At 37.4% G+C, this 24,872-nt stretch overlaps 1 protein-coding gene across 2 annotated transcripts in view; it reads left to right on the forward strand.

Annotated features, from left to right (window-relative positions):
- CIB3 (calcium and integrin binding family member 3) overlaps positions 1-23,432 on the forward strand; it is a 152,437-nt gene extending 129,005 nt beyond the window's left edge. For both annotated transcript variants that reach the window (XM_044090704.1, XM_044090705.1), the window contains exons 5-6: positions 1,880-2,075; positions 19,251-23,432. In XM_044090704.1, the coding sequence (XP_043946639.1) occupies positions 1,880-2,075; positions 19,251-19,272 (218 nt within the window). In that variant the 3' untranslated portion in view covers positions 19,273-23,432. The remainder of the gene's footprint in view (positions 1-1,879; positions 2,076-19,250) is intronic.
- The last annotated feature ends 1,440 nt before the right edge of the window (positions 23,433-24,872 follow it).

Here is a 24,872-nt window from a genome sequence, read left to right on the forward strand (position 1 = left end):
GACTTGCTTATCTTTGCAGTGTCTTTTTCAAAGTGTTGGGAATCATTTGCTTGGGTAAGAGATCTCCTACACAGGCTGGGATTCTAAGAGAACATTCAAAAGTTATTTTTTTTACTCCATCACCCAGGATTATAATTGTGGGGTGCCTGCTAGACACCTTATTACAAAGAGCTTTTCTTCCACAGAGAAAAAAAAATAGTTTTATACTTGTATCTGTTCCAGGGATTTTCCGTTCAGACTTGAGTCACAGCAAGTGAATACCTCATGATGCACCGACTCATGCCATCCATGTTTTTCATGATACCTCTTGCAATACCTCATGAGAAAGATACAATGATATTTGAAATCTCTTTGGTACCAGCACCACTACCAATTATCTTTTCACATTTCTGTTCTGGGGCTTGTCAGAAGAGAAATCACTTGGTTGAGACATGAAATATCTGTAAATCCAGGTCTCTCCTTCTCCCCTCCTGCTCTAAAGCCATCACCACAGGCACCTCAGGCTTTGCTTAGGGAGCTGTGTCACTGGGAATAGAAGTGCAGAGTATCTGGGACACAAAAGACAAATTAAAACACATACACATAGAAGAGATGTTGGCTCTTATAAAGGCTATGAACTTTCTGAATCAACTGTGGTCCCTGTGTCCTCTTCAAGTGTTTATAGATGACACCCCTGTCATGTGGTACAGAAACAAGGGGGAACGATCTTACCTCAGGTGCAGACTAGCCATGGTAGCTTGGGATATAACTTTACAGCACAGCCTCACTCTACAGGCATCCTACATTCTGTCAGGGCAAAACTCTGTGGCAGACAAGCTGAGCAGGACCAGGATAGACCCTCATGAATGGAAACTTAGACCAGAGGGGGTCTTCAAAGATTTGATCAATCTGTGGAAAATCCCTTAAGAAGGCCTTTTTGCCTGCTGTCTAAACAATCAAATCACAAAATACTGTTCCAAGACTGAGTGCAAGGCCTGGAAGGCAGATGCCTTTTCTTTTCATTGGACAGTTATGTTCCTGTATGCTTTTACACCCTTTCCACTTATATCCAGGGTACTGCTGAAAATTAAGAAGGAATCCCTCAGGATAATTGTGGTGACTCCATTTTGGCCCAGGCAACAGTTGTTCTCCTTTCTTTTGGAAATGACCAGGGGCTATCACCACAAGTTTCCACACAGAGTGGATTTACTCACACAAGTGTAAAATATTGGGCACTGACATTACACATTCAGACTTTTCAGAAATTCTTTAGATAACCTTATACGTACTCTCTAAAATAAAAGGCAGCTTTAAATTGCTGCATTATCATGAAAAAAACTTTTGGAATGACTTTCTGTTGTATTTTGGAGGCAAAAGTAGCAATGTGTTTACATGTTCATATTCAACAATATAAAAATAACAGGTGCATCTAAATACCTCAATGATTCTTTTCTGGTATCTGTCTAAAGAAAAGTGGTAGAATGCATAACATTATCTCAATTTGCAGATAATTATCACTGATTTTAGCATGGTACTTTGACTAACTGTGTTGAAAACAGAAAGACCAAGCTCACTGATGGGTATATATTATTTTTTACACATTTATTAGCCAGGTATTGCCCACTGGACACAAGTATCCCTCTTCAAGGGCTTCAGTGGCGATCCAGGATCTCTGGTTAAGTGACTTGCTCTGAGTTATGTTTTATATGCTGAGTTTCAGTAATGACATAATCAATGGACATTTCATTACTCTAATTATATAAAGCTTTCTTGAATCCTGTTCTTTAATTCTAAAATATGCTACTGTCCAAAACATGCATCTTACTTGTACAACATGTAGGATCTATTTGTGCTGAAATAAAAGCAGTACTTAAAAGTAATACAAATACATTTTTCACAGATTTTAATAATGATGATTACATATGCAAGTCAGATCTGCAAAAAACACTGAACAAACTGACTCGAAATGAACTTACTCCAGAAGAGGTTCGCCTTGTGTGCGAGAAGGTCATTGATGAAGCTGATCTGGACAATGACGGAAAGTTGTCTCTGGAGGATTTTCAGCACATGATAATTCGTGCCCCAGATTTTCTCAGGTAACTGATAATTTGATTCCATTTACTACTGAGGTACTTTATGTTGGTAGCAGTCTGTATTTAAAAACATAAACAAAACAAGATGTTATTTTGTAGAAACACAGGGCAAAGGAGCCGAGAAGAGCGTTATCTGCAGCATTTACAAAGATATGTGAATAAAAATAAATTATGAATAAATACTGACATCTGATGGAGAATATTTAAAGTTTAAAAGCAAAATGCATTGTTCCAGTAACTGGAAAAAAGTGAAAACAACAGATAAATGCTTAAAATTATCCAGGAATGGACAGTGGGAAAAATGTGTCTTCTCAAATTCCTTCTTGGATGCATTTATTTATTTTATTTTTTACTTCACATCATTGTTGGCATGATCTATTTTAGAGGTGCACTTGATATACCCCAATTTTTTATGTAAATATATATATATATATATATATATATATATATATATATATACAGAGAGAGATCGACAGATAGATAATGTACGTACAGATAGAAAAATGTATAGAAAGATATAGATATATCAGTTTTTCCATTTTATCCCACTCATGTAAGTAAATCTGCATGCTTTTTGGGAAAACTGTTGCCTCAGGTCTATCGCTTCCCCACTGGCTGCAGTACAAATGCATATGGTTTACCACTGGCAGAATTGCAAGAAGATGGTGCAGTTTTTCAATTCCCCTTTGCATGATTTAATTGAAGATGAATCTAATATACTCATTTTCTAGACTGACCTCGTGATAAGGCGATCCTTTGGAAAGTAGTACAATGAATTCCAGGCTTATTTGAGGGTAGCGATATGACTTGAGACAGTAGATATAATATTAAGATCAGCTTCGTGTTTCACAAAATCAATTAAATCCCTATAATTTTTTTCTGATCTTTGATTTCTTGTTACACTTTGCTTTCAGTCACCTACAGCGAGAGGCTCACCCCCTTCTTTTCCTGCTGATAGGACTGGCAGTATGCATGCATCCTATCCTGCTTCTGATTCTCCTTAGATATGTCCCCGCTATTCATATTGTGCTCCAGCACCTCATGTTTTACATACACTGACACAGCCAGTATATGTCTCCGCTATTCATATTGTGCTCCAGCACTTCATGTTTTACATACACTGACACAGCCAGTATATGTCTCCGCTATTCATATTGTGCTCCAGCACCTCATGTTTTATTCATATTGTGCTCCAGCACCTCATGTTTTACATATACTGGCCGTGTCATTTGACAGCATACCCTTGTAGATCACTGTATAACATTAGCATTACCTCATGACACAGTAGCAAACCTCAAGTTCAAATACAAGAAGGAATTACTGGCTGCCAAGCAGGGACTGGTATCAGGTGAGAATAATATTGAAACTGTTTGTTACTTACGCTTACATAGAAAAGTTACATAGGAGTGGTGTGAGGCTCTCTATTGAGGTGACTTCAGAGAAATAGTCTCAATACTTGCAGAGTAACAACTCAAACTCACTTGTAGTGCATGGAGCACCCTGATTATACTCCAAAAACGTGAAGAAGACAAACTTAAGGACCATTCCTTAATAAGAAGAATCAGAAAGGTGGTCAACAATCTTTTGTTAAGGAGCCTAGGCACTACCAGCAGACAGTGTCAGTCAGCAACAAACAATGGTAGATGATAAAACAGCTTTAGAAGATGTTAGATATTTCACTCTGCCACACTTATAAAGAAATCCTGTGGCAAAACAAAGTGTTTAACAGATTTTGAAGCAATACATTTTTTCAGAGGGACACTTTTTCTGCCTGCTGTCACTTCAGCACTGCTAAGTGTTTAACGAGCTTTGAAAGGCTTTGAAAGTAAGTAAAACCTTTTACATTCCTTCAGTTTTTTCCTGTAACTGGTACTACAGGGTGCAGATAAAACACCATTCACCACAAAAAAATTGATTGAGTCTCACTGATAATTTTTGTGTGTTCATTACATGGACGACAAGATTCACCTGTTGAGCTTCACTGTCCACGTGAATTTCTTGCCATCCATGTCTTCATCAAATAATTATGTGTATGTAAGAGTGTGTGCGACTTTTGTTTTTGTTGTTGTTATTGTGAAGTCCTGTTGAGTCAATGTCAGCACAGGGTTACCCTACGGATAGTTCTCCTGAATTTTACACTGCCTTTGGTCACATGACTAATCACTGATAGATGGACATCCATTTCCGTAATGAAAAAAAAAAAGAGAGACAGGTGGTCATTAGTTTAGTATATACCTATGAACCTATGACAGTGCACACACATATATATCTTTCTGCTTACAGCCTAGTTTACTGGGAGATTCTACTTACATTAACTTGGCTGTTACTGTTGAGTGGAATCATTGACTTAGAGTTAATGTGGTTTGTTCAGTGCCATGGTAACAAAGTGACTCATGGGATTCGAACCAGCATTGACCAGATTTCAGACAAGTGCTGCAAACACTGTATAGTGTCTATGCCCACTATTTGCACTCTTCAGCAGATCTGGAAGTGGTAAAAATAAGAAGTTTAGGAAAAGGCATGATAAAGAAAAAAGAATACAACCTACAGAGTTGTGATGTGCAGACTGCCTCTGCTAACTAAAGCATCTTGTGCAGACTGCCTCTGCTAACTAAAGCATCTCTTAGAAATAGCACTTCAAGTTGCTAGTAGGTTGTAAGAAATAAATTCTTTAAACAGGTAAATATTCAAGAACGTCTAGCAAGCTTTTGATTTATGAATCATATCTAGACACACAGGGAGTTGGTTTGGTACATTCTTCTTTTAGTGATGTCGTTACTGCTAGTTCAAATACCTAATGGGCTAGATAAAACAAGCATGAAAAATATAATTAGGTTTCAGGTAAATTCTGCTAATTTTCCATTTCCCAGTCCCATATCACCCAGAAGAGATAGAATAAAAGGCTTTGCATTTGCAGAGTTCCATGTATTGAACAGTTTTATAGCTGATGTATAATTTAAGCTTCATATAATTACTTGTACTGTAATACTATATGCTATAACTACTTCCAAATGCTGTTTCACAGAATGAATGCACTGTACTTGGTCTAACAATGATTACGTGAATGATAAATTGTTGAGTTGTTTTGACAACAGCAGATGGAATAGGATTACGCAGGGATGTTAAGATAATACTATACCAGTTAAAGCAGAACAAAACAGCTTATATTCTATTGTGCAAGTAATTATACTTCTTATCATTTATTTATCATGGTCCCTGACTAGCCTCTCTTTGACCTGATTCTTCTAGTTCTGTCATTTGCCTACCTTCTCTGGGAACTACCTCTGTCTGTGTATGTGACCATGAATTTGTTCCGTCAGGGAGCCTGGGGATATCCCTACTCATATACAAACGTGTGCACTCGTGTGTGTGGCTGTTGGTGTTTGTGTGTGTATGTTTACATGTATATTACACAAACACACATATATGCATGTCCCCCTTTTATGCAGATTCAGAGATAGAGACACACACACACACACATACTCTTGCTGCTGTCTTCCCCTACACACACACACACACACACACACACACACACACACACACACACACACACACACACACACACACACACACACACACACGTATAATATCATGGCAGTGCTACTGTACCATTACAATACATACAACTTGTTTCCAGTATGCAGACTCCAGGCATAAAAATAGGTAGCAGGATATGTGTAGCCACAGTAATGTGTATGTGCATTGTACATTACATGATGGCTACCACTGCATTATGAGAGGAAGAAATCAGGTGTTAGAAGGAAACTATAATGCAAGTTCATTTCCATACTTTTTATTACACAAATCAGATTTCTGTCTCAAAAGATAATTTTTCATTTGCTGAAAAATGTCCTTCTGGACAGAATTGTTAAATAACCACTGGAATTCAGAAAGGCTTAGCTTGATGTGGACACATTACCTCAGATTTTCACATCACACTTAGCATTTCTGCTTCACAGACCACTGCTCTGCTGAGGTTTTTCCCTCACGCGGCACTTAGTGCAGAGAGTGGTCTTACTAGTGGAGCCACATGTAGATATGGCAGTCTGGGGTTGTGGCCAGTGAAAGTTAGCCATTTATATGGCAGTCCTGGAGAGTGGCCAGTAATAGTTAACCATGTGCTCTTTTACAGAAATGTTTGCACCTCCCAATTAGCTTGGTCTAGCAAGTCAGACAATCAGTCAGAAATGTAAAATTTTACTGTAGGTAGAAAAATTGACCATCAAAAGATGGCAGTGACCTATTCACGCCTCTGAGGGTGTTTACAGTACTCATAAGCCTAGCAAAGCTTTGGGGTAAGAAAGTTTCAGAGTGTGTTTGGATATGAGTATGGACATGTATGTTCATATCTGTAAGGGTATAAATCTGGTTGAATGAGAGTGTGTGTATTTGTGTATGGGGAGGTATTTCCTTTACTGTAATCAAGTGTGGGGGGCTTGTTTATGGATGAATGGATGTGGGAGTGTGTAAGGGAATGTATGTGAGGACATGTGCATTCGTGCTTGTGGGGGGTGGTTCCTATAATAATGTGATGCATGGTCCACTAGGTAGAACACTATCATGGTCAGGTCTGATAGCACAGGGTTTGATTCAAAGGCACTTAGTAATGAGCTGGTAATGGGCCGATAACAAGGTCTTCTTCCTTGTGGCTATACCCGTCTCTGAATCAGAATTTCTCACCACCGTGCTACTTGATAAAGCTGCACTGCACAAGTGGTGAGATTGTTTCTGAATCCTAATTAATATTTACCTGATACATGTCATGCTATGCAGCAGAAATCAGGCTAGCATTCTAGGCCACATATGCAAAGAATAGGTAAGGCATGTCCATTTCATGAAGCAGTTATATAAAAATAACGAGTAAAAAGTTATACCAACTGCTTTGTTTAATTTTCAGTGGAACTTTCAAGAAATGGCTGCATCTTGTTTGTCTTTGACATCTTCGGATCGTATATATCAGACTCGTGAATGGACGCTACCTTGTGAATGATGCAGGAGGATAACACATTCACAGTGAAAAGCTAACATTTAGCACAAGATCGTACAAAGACGCAAATATTCACGAGGGAGGGTGACAAAATGCCATATAGCAAACATGGTCCAAAATATCAAGGGATGGCTTAATACCACAGCAATAAATTCAAAAACATAAGGGTGCATCCTGAGATGAGCTACCCTCAAGGTGGATTGGGGGTGAGGAAAAGGTTCATGTTCTGGTTTGAAAGAAAGAGGATCCATGCCTCCAGATGACAAGTGTGGCTATGGGGGTGTGAGACTGCATTAGATAGGTAGGCCTGCTATATGAATGAAGGAAAGGTGTGGAAACTAAAGATAGTTGACTTTTTTCATAAAGAAAACTAGAATAAAACCCCGACTGTTTCCTTTATTACACAAACTTCACAATGTTGGACTTGGAGACCACAGCTGTAAAAATAAGCCTCACTGACACTGAAAATCTGAACACACTCGTAGTATGATTATGAGATCTGGGCTTATTGGGGAAGCAGAAACCTTCAGCAAGCACTCAGAAAGCTTTTTAATATATCAAAATGCAACCAAGAGATTTTTTAATATATCAAAATGAACTCATAGCTTTATGACAATAGTTTTCTTTCAGAGATTAAAACTGGCAAATGAGTTACTTTCCACTTTGTTGTACATTCTCATATTTTGTGTCTACAGGACTGCAGAAATGCATGGTAGTTTGTGTTTCTCTGTTTATGTTTTCCCTACATACAGACACTTGTGAGTGCTATCATTTCCTTATTTTGAAGAAATGATCATAACCTGGACATTTATTAGAATTTTTTCCCTACAAAATTTCCAGTGTGACCATGTCTCAAAAAAACCCACATAACTACTATGCATTTCTTTCCTGAAAAGTAATTTTGTAGTTGCATTATAAAATAGTGTTAGCCTTCAATGGGTAGCTGCATTAATCAGTCTGTACTTATATATATATATATATATATATATATATATATATATATATATATATACACACACACCTATTGACTAGAAATATTGACCTGAACAAGACCTGTTTTCATTAAAGTGCTGATAAGAAAAGTTCCAGAAAAAAATAAAAAGTGGTAGGAAATAAATAGAAGTAATAGCAATATAAAAACACATTACAAATATTCAGACATGTAAAAATAATATGCTAATTTGCTAATTAAGTACATCATTATACCTACATGTGAATAGTACAAATGAGATTTAATAGTACAGAATTCCATTATCATGGAACTTATAAACGAAGACATTTGCAACCTTCAAACACTGGGCCCCTCCCAGTTTGGGTTCGTGAAGGGCCGATCTTGTCTCTTGAACCTGATTGACTTCTTCAAATCAGTCTCCAGAGCTGTGGATGAGGGTAAGGCAGTCCACACAGCCTATCTGGACCTCAACAAGGCCTTCAACACCATCCCCCACTCTGGAATCATAGATAAACTTACTAAGCTGGGCATTAATCCCTACGTCACTCGATGGGTTGCCAACTGGCTTACTGACAGAACCCACACTGTAAAAGTAGCCAACTCTAAATCCAGCTCCAGACAAGTGACAAGTGGAGTATCTCAAGGTTCAGTCCTGGGACCACTCTTGTTTGGCATCTACTTCTCTGAAGTACAGGCCAACACTAAGGGACTCTGGCTTACAAAGTTCGCAGATGACTGCAAACTGGGAGCCATTACTGAATCCCCAAATTATGTGGATATTCTACAAAAGGGCCTTACAGAAACAAATGCTTGGTGCCAGAGCCATGGGCTCAAGCTTAATGCCAAGAAATGTATAGTTATCCCCTTTGGGAAAAAACATGTACCCATGAATTACTACATAGATAGCAGTACACTAAACACCGAAAGTGTGATGAGAGACTTAGGGATACAGGTGGACAGTAGTCTCATCTTCGATAACCACATCGCCACAACAGACAGGAAATCCTTCTATGTGGCACACCTCATCACTAAGGGCTTTTCATCCAGAAAAAAGGAGGTAATTGTCCCACAGTACTCATCACTCATTAGACCCATTATAGAGTACAACGCCCCGTTTGGTATGTAAGACATCTGCAACAACTGGAAAGGCCACAGAAATACCTCACTAAAAGAATCACAGGCCTAAAGCAGATGCCCTATGCTGACCGTCTAAAAAAACTCCAGCTATACTCTGTGGCATATCGTCTACTCAGTGGCAATCTCTGCTTAACATACAAGGCCATGTCAAACCCTGAGCTGTTGGACATGCTACACTTAAAGAAATTTCAATCCCTCAGAGCCACACGCTCCAGGGATCTAAACCTTGTCATCACAATGAACAAAACATGCTGGAGGGATAGGTTCCTGACCCAGACACTCCCCATACTCTAGAATAGACTGCCCATACATGTCAAGCAGAGCGCCTCCTTGGCCGTCTTCAAAAGGAACCTTGACGATTGGATGGGAGATAGGAAATTCACCCCAGGGATCACGTCAGGCACCCTGCTAGACAGGGGCCCAAGGAAGTAAATATTGTGCGAAGAAATATTTGGGGAATTGTTTAGCTAGGCTTGTATAGGCCCTAGGGCCGATAGCTTAGTACAAACCTATGAACCTATAAGAGGAGAGGGTTGTCGGTGTACATGAGGCAGTTGCTACATTGCCTCAGGATGCCCAAGTTCACCAGGTTAATAGGAGAAAGCAGAGGGAACTGACCTTAAGACATGCCTAGAGGGGTGGGCATTAATAATAAGTACTTGAGCAGTTTCCTTGTAGAACGTTTAGTGCTGGTAGCACTTTTGTGTGCTACAACAATTGCTACAAGAAGTCTGGTAAAGTGCTCGACTAATAAACTAGTAAAAATGCAGGACAGGAGAGAACTAGCAGTTCTAAGGGAAAAATTGAAGAGTAGACTTTGGCACTGCTCAGAAGTTTATAAGCAGTCCTGGATACAACAAATCTGTATCTGGACTAGACTAGTTACAGGAAAGGTGGGAAAAGTGCAAACACGGGCTTTTAAACCAGAAAGTTGAAAGAGATGGAAAAACTGCCCAAACGATCAATAAGCTACATTTCTGGACCAGAAACCACTCTTCTTGTGTTAAATAGGCTACCTAGTGCTTACCACTCCCACATAGAAAGGCTTGGGGGGCTCAGAAGCTTACAAACAGTCCTGGATACAGCAAATGTGTATCTGGACTAGACTAGTTACAGGAAACGTGGGAAACAAGCTCAAATGTGGGCTTTTAAACCAGAAAGTTAAAAGAGATGGAAAAACTGCCCAAATGGCAAATAAACTACAATTGCTGGGCCATAAACCACTCCTCTTGTGGTAGATAGGCTACCTAGTGCTTACCACTCCCACTGATACGCTAGAAGGTTTCCCTCCAACACAGAAAGGCTTGGGGGGCTCAGAAGCTTACAAACAGTCCTGGATACAGCAAATCTGTATTTGGACTAGACTAGTTACAGGAAAGGCAGGAAACAAGCTTAGAATTTTTTTACAGAAAAGCAGCTAAAACTGCAAGAAAACCAATTCAAGTGCAGTGCAGGCTAGCCCACTTAAATGTGTAGCAATATTAAAGCAAATACAGTTTAATAAATGCAATTTATTCAAACTGTATTCTGAACTGAATTCAATTATTGTTTTATTCAACTCTGAACAGTTAAAAAGTGCCCAAAAATATACTTATCAGCTGAGAAGCACACTCAGTCAGAACACAAGGAGATTCTAGCAAATTTTTTGTATTTATTTATTTATTTTTATTTTTTTATTTTTTTTTTAGTAAAGTTGAAAGGGAGAAAGCAGGAACAGAAGATAATTCAAGGTTAAGAACCTAAATGGGTTGGCTTTCTCAAATGTTCTCTCTGTATTAGGTAGAATGAACTAATGACACTAGACTGGGAGGAGTGTCCCAGATCAAATTTATAGTAGAGGCGGGCAACTGCAAAGCCACCAAGTATAAGAACAAGACACCAATAGGGACGGGGGTGGGAAACTATTACAGCTACTAGCTACACTGTTGTTGTTTGTCTTTTGGCTTTTTCCCGGTAAGGGGTCGCCACAGCAGAACTCCGGTCCGCTAATGATTGGCAGTAGATTTTTATGAAACGCCGAGGTGCTAGCTCGCCGCCCAACCTTCAACGAAGGCACGCCCATTTACGCACGCATGTCTTTTGAATGCTACCCAACATGCAGACTCCACACAGAAGGTACTCCCAAGCCAAGCCAAGAATCGAACAGGAGAACCTCTTGCTGTGAGGAAAAAACGCTACCGCCATACCACCACAGTTATAGCTACTAGCTACACTATTTGGCAGAAAACACTACACAAATGTTTATCACAGCAGAAAAATAGCAGTGAGCCACTAAATTTAAGTTTTAAACAGATAAAAGAGCAAGAATACTCCAGGGAATGATTTTAACTTCAAACAAATCAGCTATGATACACTCCTTGGCAGGAAATCAGAACAAACAAACAGCAGGCCTCTATCCAGACTATAATACCTGACTAGAATACAGAAATCTCACAAAAAATGCACAGAAAAGCACAGCTAGAGCACTCACAAACAGAAAATACAACTATGAAAAAGCAGTTTACAGTTAAGTAATTCAGTAAAAATGCAATTACAATAATGAAACACTATCTAGCAATGGAAAATACAGTTAAAACAGTATACAACAGTGCACAAATTGAGTGAAACAGTAAAAAATAAGCTTTATAACAGTGCAAAATGTAGTAGATTAGCTGAATAGCACAATTATAAGCGTTAAAGAAGTGCAATTCAATGAAATAAATGTAATAAATAACTTATTCTGCTCTTGGAGTCTTAAGGAATTTCTGCTTTGTCCCAGTGATGAATCACCCCTCCACAGCCTGGTAAATACAAATACATTTCTTTCAGAGTCTTTTCGTATTTACGAGACTGCTCTTCTCCTTGTATTGTAGGAGAATGTTCCTCTTGTTCCTGACAAACAAAGCATGTGTCCTTCATTACTGAAAATTGTTTATTAAAATGGTATTAAACAAAGTGAACTATAGTGCATTTCCTTTTTTTCAGGTTTGTTGAGGGAAAAATTACATACAGATGTACTTCCAGATATCAGAATTTTCAAAAACAGCTAATTCAACCAGCTTAATTCAGATTTTATTAATCCTTTTCATCCACATCTTACTGATGCCATTAGTTGTTGTAATATACTTGTCACACTTATTAAAGCTTATGACATTAGGTTGACTTACCGTTATGTTGACTTTCATTTCATTGAGGCCAAAGCACTTAAAAAGCTAATGCTCGAGTGCCGCAATTGTCGGCGCTCAATATATCAAAATCAGCATGGGCAGACACAGTGAAAGAACTAATCTGATTTATAACCTACATTTTGTAATTGTGTATCACACCATTGAGAGGGAAAAATTGTGCTATGTGGTCACGTAGCCTTTTTTCTTAGGTTAGGGTCCACAACCAGTTGATATCCTGAGACAGAGTTCCTCAATACGCTTTTGCTTCCTAGCTATAACAGCCATAACTGACTTAAGACCCGAAACTACATGACAACAGGCATCTTAATCTCCTATGTCATGCTTCTGTGGTGTTTTGGGTTCTGGGTAGGAAGAGATGGTTTAAGTCAGACATAATCCAAAACAATACTCAAAGTAACGGTGGGAAGCTGGCAGTGTTAGTGCTTCTAGTGGTGATTTTTCTTGGCTTCTCTGTTACATCCCAGTCCTGGAAATAACACATCAAAGCCTGTCTTTCAGATGGAAATGAGATCCTGATACTTTGAAATGCATCGAGTACATTGTATTCATCAAGGAAATTGAGTGTCATCAGTTTTTTCACCTCCAGGTGGAATTTACTTGATTTGCCATACAAACTGTACACCATATATTTTGGGTAAAATGAAAGAAGCAACCCTTTGCAACAACACCATTTATTATTAAATCTAATACTTTTAATTACTGCCACTTCAGAGTCACAAAGTACAAATTTCACTTGACTAGACAGTGACATGTCAGTCACTAGATTTAGTACACCTTGCCAGAGGTGGTTTTGTGCTTTTAGGGACTTTTTGGACATTAAGCAAAAGACCATTGGCATCATCCAAGTACTTACATAATACAGAACAAACCCATGTATGCTATATAGTTGTCTGCAGGTGGTTCTTTTTGTTAAAAATATACCATCCATAAGCCACATGATGGTGACACTCACATCCAGCGAATTGTGCTCTGTGTAGATCACTAGTGCAAACATGATACTTGCCTCATCTGCATACTTTTTCACTCTAAACAAGCCATGTTTAATAGGATAATCACATATGCGTATATTGTCTAATCGGATATCTTGAGCTACACTTGTTATCGTATGCTTTCTCCATAAGCAGGACTCTCTTTGTGGCATTGCTTTTCTAGAGGGTAAGGCAGTGACACTTTCCAGAGATGTAGAAGCTATCACATCATCCACCACAAAGCATGATGTATCCCTGGAAAGCATGGCTCTACTATGGATGATAACACAGGCTATGTACTTTTCTGTTTCAGTGGGATCACTACTATGGTGGCATGTGACAGGCTTTGTTAATTGCTCACCTGCCAGCATAGCGATTGTGAGTGCTCTCCCATTGTACTACCATATAAGCTTTTGTTTGCAAGCCCAATATTTCTTCATTTTACTAAATTTTCAAGGTTGTATACATAGCCATGTATAAGGAGCACCTCCTTCCTTCTCTGCAACATACTAATCTGATACACACATCCAGTATTTTTAGGTATAATGTGCCTCCATTCGTCATCTGCCATGTTGCTGCTTGTTTGAAAAATACAGAGACTGTGGATAGTTCTGAATTTCATTTATAGTTGATATACTGAATGTGAATACTTTTGGCACTCTAGCATTAGCATTGTCGATGCTTTGTTCTTACTGAAATGAAAGTCGACATAATGGTAAGTCAGCCTAACATTATCTATATTTATATACACACACATACATGTATATACATGGATATGTATGTATGTATATATGTGCATATATTCATATTCATGTGTGTGTGTGTGTGTGTGTGTGTGTGTGTGTGTGTGTGTGTGTGTGTGTGTGTGTGTATATATACATACATACATATATACATACACATAGGTGGTCTATCAGATGCTCGATGTGACCTGTACTGAAACTGGTAACACCAACATAGCAATATCAACATTCACAATGCTGCAAACCCAAAATAGTGTAACACACCAAATCCCAAAAGTCGCTACTGCTCCAGACCCAGCAACAAGCACTATCAAGGGACATGAATGGCATTGTGAGTGTTGATGTTGTTATGTCAGTGTTACCAGTTTTGCTACGGTTCACATTGAGCATGTGATATATATATATATATATATATATATATATATATATATATATATATATATATATATATATATATATATATATATATATATATATATAAAATGGACTGAATGGAGATCCACGTACAGTGTGGAACGGGAAGATTTCCCTTTTCCACAATGTAGTGCAATCTCTGAGTTGGTATATTTAAGTAGTGGGGGTACAGGGGTTTGCCCCCCTGCTATGCAGCTTTAGTTTTGTTTTATTTTCTTTATTATTCAGTTTTCGAAATCGGCCATATCGTCTTCAGACATTTAAAAGTTTGATCTACTGAAGTAGATCCATATATATATATATATATATATATATATATATATATATATATATATATAGAGAGAGAGAGAGAGAGAGAATGCCCGTGCTTATGATCGAAAGTGTTTTTGGTCGATGGCTGTTTAGTTAACTGTTTATGATTGACTAAACAATTGATTGAGGTGCCCAATATCGAACAATTCCTGGGGTTGGGAAATATGCACAGAGCCATGGTCAAATAGGACCATAGGCAGAGTAATGGATCGGGGCCCCCCTAGCACCCCCCCACAACCATCCCAGTGCCCCATTAAAACCGATCAGTGTGCACACTATTCTCTTCTTTATTTCTACAATGATCACAGATATTTGAAATGAAAGTTTTACATTAAATCCAATTTTTTAGCACATTTGCTAAACAAAACAATACAGTCTCACAATATAAACACTCTTAGGATCAGCATTAAACTTCTCTGCCCTTGAAACTCACATTCACTAAAATGGCATTGAACTCCATATTCAAAGAAAATGCATCTGGCCAGTGGTAGATTAAGTTTTCCTTCAAGCTGTTTTCAAACCATAGGCCCCTTGCACACATTTAGGTCCATGCACACATGCATGTATTCCTTGATACACCTTCCTGATTGTATTAAATTATACTTTTTGCATAATGCAGCACCACTTGTTAGTGTGTGTTTTAAATTTGTAGTTTCGAACATTTTTCCAATAAGCAATGAAACAAAACGCATTAGCCAATAATGACAAAACTGCACATTTCAAAACATTTCAACCATAAAAGGCCCCTCAGACTTCTGTCATTACAATCCATTATTATCAGTCAATATGCACAATCTCTGCAGAAGTAAAAGTTATCTGACTAATTCCACATTAAAGAGACCTGTAACTAATGATAAGATTGCTACTAACAAACAACTTTATATTTCAGTGTTTCATCTACAAATAATAGTGTTGCCCTTGAAGAATAAATTGCCTATATCATATTACAAAAAATAAGTAAGATGCTAATATTGCAATAGGAAATAGATGGCAAACCAACAACATATTCATAGTTAGAAGGCATCTGATCCAAAGGAAGATATAGTTAGGACAGCAGCACCCCACCCCACCCTTAAAAGCACAACACAGTATCAGCAATCTATCTGCATAGTGTGGGAATAGAACTCCCAGCCTTCTGCATCAAGAACAAGTATGTTACCTGTTGTGCTACTAACTCTGCTTTCAAATTTTGTGTCATAAATAGTAATGGCCATTTGCTAAACAAAACAGCTTGATGTTGAAAACAGACTTCACATGAGAAGCAGTAAACATCCCTTGAAGCTCACAGTTCCTTGAAAATGTACTGAAACTAACAGTCAATGATTCAGGGTCTTGTCTCCTGTAACTAAGGTACAGAGTTTGAAGTTGAACCTGGTTAAATTAACTAACTAGGGCATTTTGCAGCTTGTTTCAAAAAATTTCATGCTCCGCTCCGTTCCAGTTTAAATGTGCATGCATCATAATAAAGACGCACACACAGATACTATTTAGGACACGCTCTGCATGCATCCTTAAAGTAGAAATGTAATGCATGCAGAGTGTGTTCTTAAAGAAGAAATGTAAGTTTGTGTCAGTCCCTCAGTCAGTTGGCTATCTCCCTGGCTAGTGGGCCCTAGGCAACTGCCTTGATCACCTAGTGCTGAAGCTGGCTGTGGTGTGGGAGGTTGCATCCCTCACATGGGGTTTGTAGGAGGCTTGCACCCCTGCAAAAATGATTTTTAAATTGTTTGTTTTTTAATTTTTATATGTGTGTCAAGGCTGTTTCTCAGAACATGTGAACTTGCTTGTTGTCATCCATGGTTTTTACGTAAAGATGTTGATGTTTAGCATGTTGACTGTAAGTGTATTTGATGTCTACAAATACATCCGTATATCACACACACACACACACACACACACACACACACACACACACATATATATATATATATATATATATATATATATATATATATATATATATGTGGGTTCGCTTCAGAAGCTCGAAATACTGAAATGTTGAATTTCAGTATTTCGAGCCCAAGAAGCCGAATCCATGTAATAGCGAAAGCGCTATGGTCATGTATTCAGGTAAGTGTGTGTGTGTGTGTGCGTTAAGGGGTTTGGGTAGGGGCTGTCGTGTGTGTCAGTGTGTTTTGTTGCTGTGATGTGTGAGTGCGAAGAGAAAGCTTGTGTGGTGGTGTTTTGTGTGTGTTTGTATGTAGTGCGAACTTGGAGTGAGAATATTTAAGTAGTAGAGTGATTGCCTGTGTTTGTGTGGTGGATGGTGTGTGTGTGTGTGTGTGTGTGTGTAGTAAAACCATGAAATTCAAAACTTCTGGTATTTGAATTTTGTGGTTTTTACTTTTCGTTGTTTTGTGGATTCAGTTTCTTGGGCTATATTGTTAGGGGCAGGGACAGAATTAGCATGCATTACCATGGTGGAGCAGGGGGACATACCCAGAAAGCTGTGGGTTCTACTCCCACACCATGCAGATAGATACCTAATGCATGTAGGTCTCTTCTTGCCTGATGAAATTCTTTTTTACATAGAAAGAAATCACTTGCCTGTAATTTTATTAAAATTCATTGTTGTTCTATTTGACTTCTGTTAGTAATTATTTTAATTTACTGTATGTTGTTCTATAACACGAAGGTGTTTTTTATACTTTTGAATATGTCAGTGATTCTACCCCATTCTGTAGTTGCTATATGTAATTTCTGAGTGCAGTTTAGAGTTTAAGGAAGTGTCATCACTACCGTGAAAGAGAATACAGGGATAAAGCCCTGTCTCTGATTCAGAGGGAGGAAATGAACTGGAGAGGGGGGGGGAGTGAGAAGCCAATACCAGCTTGCCCGTTCTGGGGGAGGCAGTGGTAGCTCTAGTCAGCTACTCATCAACAGCAAGCAGAGCTTTGTGGGTGCTGAAAAAAACACTGTACAGTGGGGGTCATGCTAGCCACTCAGTTTGTTGGTGTGCACATACACGCATATGGTAGGCCATATTGTAGGCCTTCTTGATAATGTAAGCGCACATATCAGCCACCAGTGAAAGGATTAGGATCTAAAAATAGAAACACCTTCATGGGCTGCATCTGCAAATACAGATGAGGTAGGTCACACCTCCTACATATAGGACTCTGGCAGTTAGTGTAGAGGACTAAAGCTCTGACTTGCTAATGATCTACTTCCTGTAACATGGGTACAGGGGTTAAATCTTTCCACCTTAATTTGCCTACTGTGTGATCTTCAGTAAGACACTTAACCAGACAGTGCTTTTGGGCAATTGGGAATTTGGGTTAGGCTCTTTAGTCGTTTCCTATACTACAAAATGGTAATCAGATTCGGTGTCATTACTTTTTGACTATAAACAGTGACACATTTTGACATCAGCAACTGCAACAGAAATGCTGATTTAGAGAAAATTCATCAGTCAGTCTGCACTTAAGCAGAATGTCTTATTCATAAGTCACCTGCTCTCACCATAGCTCAGCCAGAGGCTGTTAGCAGACAGATGAATAAGGTAATTGTGGATCATTTGTAAGCAAGTGTCATATTAGAATTTGTGTTATAACTGTGTAAATTCAGGTTACACAGCCTGCTGTTAAACCAGCACAAAAACATTCATTTTCATTTATTCTTTGATTATCCACTTAATCCAGTTCTGGTCTGTAGGGGAAGACAAATCATATTCCAAGACTTGGAGTGCTCAAGTCAGAGAAACTAATTTTGTGAAGGATGACAATCCACAGTAAAATGTGTTCACACTCACTTGCATGTGCACACATATATGTACACACACACAAGCACACACACACACACACACACACACACACACACACTCTTATAGCTTATGTGCCTACAGGTAATTTGAGGATGGACAATTCACATATGGCATGTCTTTAGGATGTGTAAAGAAACTGGATCATCTAGTAAAAAGCCACATGGACACAATTATTAGAAATTGCTTAGCTCATTGTGTTGTAAATAGGTAGTTAGACCAACTAAAGTATTGAAGTGTGGACATATGCTGACTGTATAACATACTGGGAGTTCTTGGATAATAGCATAAGGAAAATAAAAGAAAATGTACCAGTATATCATAACAGCATTGCCTAGATAAATTTAACATCTTCTTGCAGTGTTGACAGTGCAGTTTCACACCACAGTGAACAGGTTTGAATTTATTAAATTAAGTGGATTTGGGCTTATTTGCTAGATTCTAAAAAGAAAGTAATGCAGAATATTCACAATTTTAAATGTGATATTACTTGCAAATGCCTCCTCCTCACAATTTAGATAGAGTATTACTATCATTAGACATGACCTCATATCTATTTTGCAGATGTTACTATGAAACTGTTACGCTGCTTTAGAAAAAATCTAATAAAGAGTCTTTTGTAAGTCAAATCGTGCTTCTGATTCTTATTCATGTGAAATGACTATTGCTTGTTAAAACCTGAAAGTGTTACAGAACTGCTCTTTAATTGTCATGTTGGTTTTGTTTGACTCTTTTCAGCACGTTCCACATTCGAATTTGAATACTGTTTGGATAGACTGCAAATATGTACGCATTACTCGAAATACGTACGGGTTACTCCAAATATGTATACGTTAAGGCTTTATTGGAACACTTGTCTCACAATGGCTGCCTTTGAATGAACTGCTGGAATGACACCATGGATGTCCAATGATATGCAAGCAAATTCTAACAGCAAAACACAGATATTCCTTACTAAAAATGATGCTGTAATGCTGATCAGACTGTGGTCTTTAGATTACATACACCTGGGCTTTACATTTATCAGTAACCCACCAGTGATGACATACCTTGAAGACAGTCCTATTGCAATTCAGTCTGTTTTTTTTTTTTTTTAGTGCTTCATAAAATATCACTTTGTTACCTAGTACCCAAATCAAAACATGAATAATATCATTACTAATTTTCATTATATTATGCTACTGTCTTTACACAAACCCAACAAAAAAAATTACATTTTGAATTATAATTCTATATCATAAAATAATGGCTTCCTTTTCCTTACACCAGATAATAAAATATAAAAAGATTTCATTTTATAATTTAACAATCCCTAAAGTATCTTTCTCTCTCTCTCGCTCTCTCACTTACTGTATAATGTTCTGTAAAATATTGCTTCCTGTGTGCTGCTTTCTTATACTGGTCCATACATTGCAATAATGTCTTTGTCACTAAATATGAAGCAGGAGGCATGTTTTTATATTACAACACAATACACTTATAACTTTAGGTTAGCCCATAAAACATTATTGTCTCTCTTAATTTATGCCATTCTAAAACTAGCATCTCAGTTCTGAACTAGTCATAAAAATATTGACTTCTTCATTGCAGAAATATGGAAAAGTCAAACATTAGTGTGTGTATGTGTGTCGTGTATGCATGCAGGTGTCACTACATTTGAATCACGCACTGGCACTGGCCCTGTAACTTAATGGCTTTGTTTTGTTGTAAAGATTTTGGCATTCTATATCTATTTTCTAGAACATGGTATTATTCTATTTCACAGCATCTGGTGCTTTCTCTTATTTATGTACTTACTTAATAGTAATTTATGACCACAGTGTTATGCAGTAACTATCTCGTAGTTTTGTTCCATGGTACTACAAAAATGGAAGAGGATCTGCGATTTTAAAACATAGCTGACATATTGCCCTGTATATTGTATGTACTTTACTCATTAGTCTAATTCAAAATATATTTACTGAGTTTACCAACTAGTAAATTCAAAGAATCATTTTTTTGTTTTGAGAAGTGATCTAAGTAATAAGACAGATTTGCATAGTATAGCATACAGTACATAATTAAGTCAAGAATCCTGTTCGGTTATATATTTACTTGCGTATACATATTATGTAAGCACAATCTGAAAGACTTAATGAGTGTCTTTTTAAAACAGTCTTTATATCTGACTTTAGAAATTTTGGATTTGATATAAACTGGTTATTCATTTTAGAAATGGGGGGTAAGCACATAGAAGAGCTTTTTGTCTTTGTTGGCAGTTCAAACCATTATAGTAAACAAAACCGTCTCAAGAGATGAAGAGGGCACGATAAGATGACACTACAAGTTATGGACAAAATATTCTGGCGCCTGAATCTGTAAATTCTTTGACACGTACTCAAAGGATAGAAGACATACACTTTGAATGACACACCTGCTACTGATTTGTATAGAAGTAGAATCATTTGTTGAATTGATAATAATAAACAGTGGTCTGAAATATATTGGAGTGGATTGGGCAGTTCCGTAAATGTGGAGAATTTGAGAATTGTAACAAGCGACAATGAATGATACGGGTCTGGTGCCAGACACACCATTCATTTAACCTCACCTGGCGATTAAGACGGGTTATACTAGTCGTAGGACCCCTAAATATATCTGTTTAAGATACAGATGTACATATTGGAAGGGGCATGGGACAAACTGACTACCAGGGATAACGGTCATCTGTGATGAAGAAGATATGACCTTGGAGGAGGAACAAATAGGTTTGGTGGGAGGTGCCACTGGGGTTTAGGTATAAAACTATTATCCATAATGGTGGTTTTACTTAAATTTATATTCAGTAGACAGTGTTGGTTAAATTATAACTCATTGTATAACAATTTTAAAAACTGTACTAAGGTCACTTTATTCATTCTACTCCATAGGGTCATAGATTAGTACTAGGCTATTTTAAGCCTAGCCAATTACCCCATGTGAGAATCAAACCCTGGGCCTTTTGTTTACAAGGTAAACACCTTAACCTCTATGCCAACCTCCAGCTCATAAATAATAAATGTCCTTGGCCTAGCTAAACTAATACATTATGTACAAAACTGGTAAGTCGCATTATACATGCAGATACTTTTGGAGCAGCTGCTTCATGAACATGTAATGATTCAGATTTCTATCGATAATTTTAAGTGAGCACATTCGCTGCCATTTTGATACCATAGAAAAACTTTCATAGTCCTGTGTTGTGCAAAAAATATTTTGTTTTGACAAGGAGACAAATGCATAGAATCAGAAAACTAATGATGCGTCTTCATTGATAAATCATGCATTGAAAGGGCATATTTGGAATGTAAATGCACAAGTAAGCACACTTATTTTCTTGTATGTTACAAAATCCACATTAGGTATTTGACAACATGTATAACATAGTTCAATAATATATATTTTATATAAGCCATGACAAAATGCTAAGCATGCACAGTTTATTACATTTTATTTATATACCAAAAGGCTTTCACATTTTAATATCTAAAAATTATACAATACAAACTAACCACACCAAATTAACTTAGAGTTGAAAGTATGACTCTAGAACTAATGTTTTAAACCCTACTTAAACATTTTCCTTTAATGTGAGCAGTCATGGATTAGAACCATAAGTAGTAATAAAATCAGTGGCATTTTCTAATAAAGGCATGTATTATAATGAATATGGTTACATCACACAAATGCATTTTTGGACTGATTTTTTTTATTGCATGCATTTCACAGCTAAAAAAAAAAATGACCCAAAATATCAAAACCTCTTTTCAACTTATCTGACTGTTATTGGTTGCTTTACCAATAAAAAAAATTATTGGCAGTTTAACTAAAGTGTTTGTATAGTGTAAAGTCTGCATGGCCAGGTACTGTGATTGGAAGTGACTACTAGCCGTAATAACGTTAGTGGCTACTGATGGGCTAGCAATGGATGATCCTCCTTTCCTATCTTGGTGGAGGCCAAAGGTCAGAATAAGTGTTTAACCTCATATTGTAGAGACTGAGAGGAGGCCTTGAACTAATGCTGACTGCATGACGTGTACAGATGTTTTATGTGCTAGGATGTATGCAGTTGTGCTCCAGTGGCATCCTTGCAGAGCTTTTGGGTTCTTAGAAGAGGATATTAATGGGTGCTGAACACCATGTTGTTAACCGCTGAACGGTCCTCACAGTAGGACAGGACAAACTAAGGGCTATCAGAGGTCTGAAAATACATGACCAATCAAAATGCATACTACTAATGTGTTGTCAATGCAGATAGCAGCTAAATCAGAATTATATGCCTACTGCACTATTTATAATTTATTTAAAATATGACTTTTTTCTGTAGTGCTTCTATGTACATATATTTTTTCATTTAATGAAGGATAAGCAATTACAAGTGTGTGTTTTGGCATTGCAGATTTGTACTGAGGTTGTATAGCATTCAGTAAACTCAGTTTTTTTTTTTTTTTTTGATTGTAGCCACACAAAATTCTAATGCTGTTAAAGTCAGCATGCACGCTGATTGAGAGTATGTCAGGGATTGATATGTCACGAAATGAAGGATATCAAACAATTAAACAAGAGTGGATATTAAAACAAACATAATTAACACATATCTTAGTTCAGTTTTATATTTTGCTTTATTTTATGCCTCGTTTCTCTTTTGCTCCAATTATTCAAATGTGAAGTTTTATTTTGCTTGTAAAAATATTGAGTACAAGGAAATAGTATCTTACAGTGTTAATGAGTTAAAACTCAATACAATAAACTCAGTTTCCCAGAAAATATGATGTTTGTAGTGTTTGCATTTAATATTTATTAAATTATGATTCTTTGTAGCTGATTAATAGTTTCAATAATAATAATTGTTTTATTGCTGTTTGTAATATAAACTGAAAAGGTATGCATTTGACTGCACACATAATAAACAACAAACATACTCTAAACTAGACCCAGTCCATTAATATTACACAATTTTTTGAATGATACACAAGAAAAGCTCTGGACAGTTTGTAGTCATTATATTTGACAAAAATGTTGAGAAAGATAGCCCAGAATGTTTTTGTTAAAATTCAGCACTTGGAACTGTGCAGGGATTTTCGATACGAGTCATAACAGGATATAGATAAACTTAATGCTGCTTTGCTTAGAGGTATGGCATGAAAGAGCTATGCATTCTGAAAACATGAAAAAATAATGACATGCTAATCATACATGACTGTTCGCTAGTGACATGCAAGCTTGTTTAATTCAGAACTCATTCTACTAGGATTACTACCACACAATAAAATAATGTGTATGTTAGCTGAATACAATAAAATGTCATAGCAGTGACAAATGGCTCTATACTGAGCAAAGGAAATGCTTGAGAGAGTATATTACTATCATCTTGCAAGATATAACATTGCAAAGGGTGTTACCTGAGCTCCCCCTCCCCATCACAATACTAGGAATACACCAAATCACACGCAGAGATATGCCTCATGGCTTGATGGAACAAGATACCTTGGACAGTTACTCTAAAATCTTCCTAATAATCCTGTAAATCTGTAACATTTACTGACCAAGAATGGAAGCATGCAATGGCTATAGGTGAGCCATTCCATTACAGACATTGTTTGATTTCTAATGCTGGCCACCAGTACCTTTCAAGTACTAGCCGGAAACACATTCAGAATATCACAGGTCCCAGAATCCAGGATGTTTATCACCTTCTTGGATGTCATAGTCACGTATTATGAGGCACATCACTATCCCCCAGCATATCTTGAGCAGCATTGTACTGTGGAGGACCTTCATAGGCCTCTTATATTGCAGCAGTACTTCAGACCATACACTGGACAGGCGTTAAGAGAGGCACATTCAGGGACAGATGGGCCACAGTACATCAACATCACTATAAAATCAAGCACCAGTTTGTACTTGTGAAAAATACATAGTGTGTCGCATTAAAACTATATATGTGCAAAAGACATACCGTGGCTGTTTTCATAAATATAGCAGGGAAAACATGAGTGTCTAAACCATATCATTTACAGGTAGAGGAATAATTGTGTCTGACATGCACAGCAAAAGGCAAGGCATGTATCCTTCAAAAACATGAAATTATCCAAAATATGTCACACAGAAATACTTGTCACATGCCAATCTAAAGACCTACACAGTACACAGGTAGCCATTCCCCTAAAAACTGAGCCGTTGAACACAGATTAAGTAGGGTAATTACCTACTATATATTGACAACAAGGTATGCAAAGAATTACAAAACAGCCATGGTGATATATAGCACATAGGATATGAAAAAAGGTGTATTAACAACAGTTAGTGTTGGATATAATTGTATACTTAATATATGTGAGT

Source organism: Protopterus annectens, chromosome 13.part0 (assembly GCF_019279795.1).
Source record: "Protopterus annectens isolate FY-2018-M chromosome 13.part0, PAN1.0, whole genome shotgun sequence".
Lineage (NCBI taxonomy): Eukaryota > Metazoa > Chordata > Ceratodontiformes > Protopteridae > Protopterus > Protopterus annectens.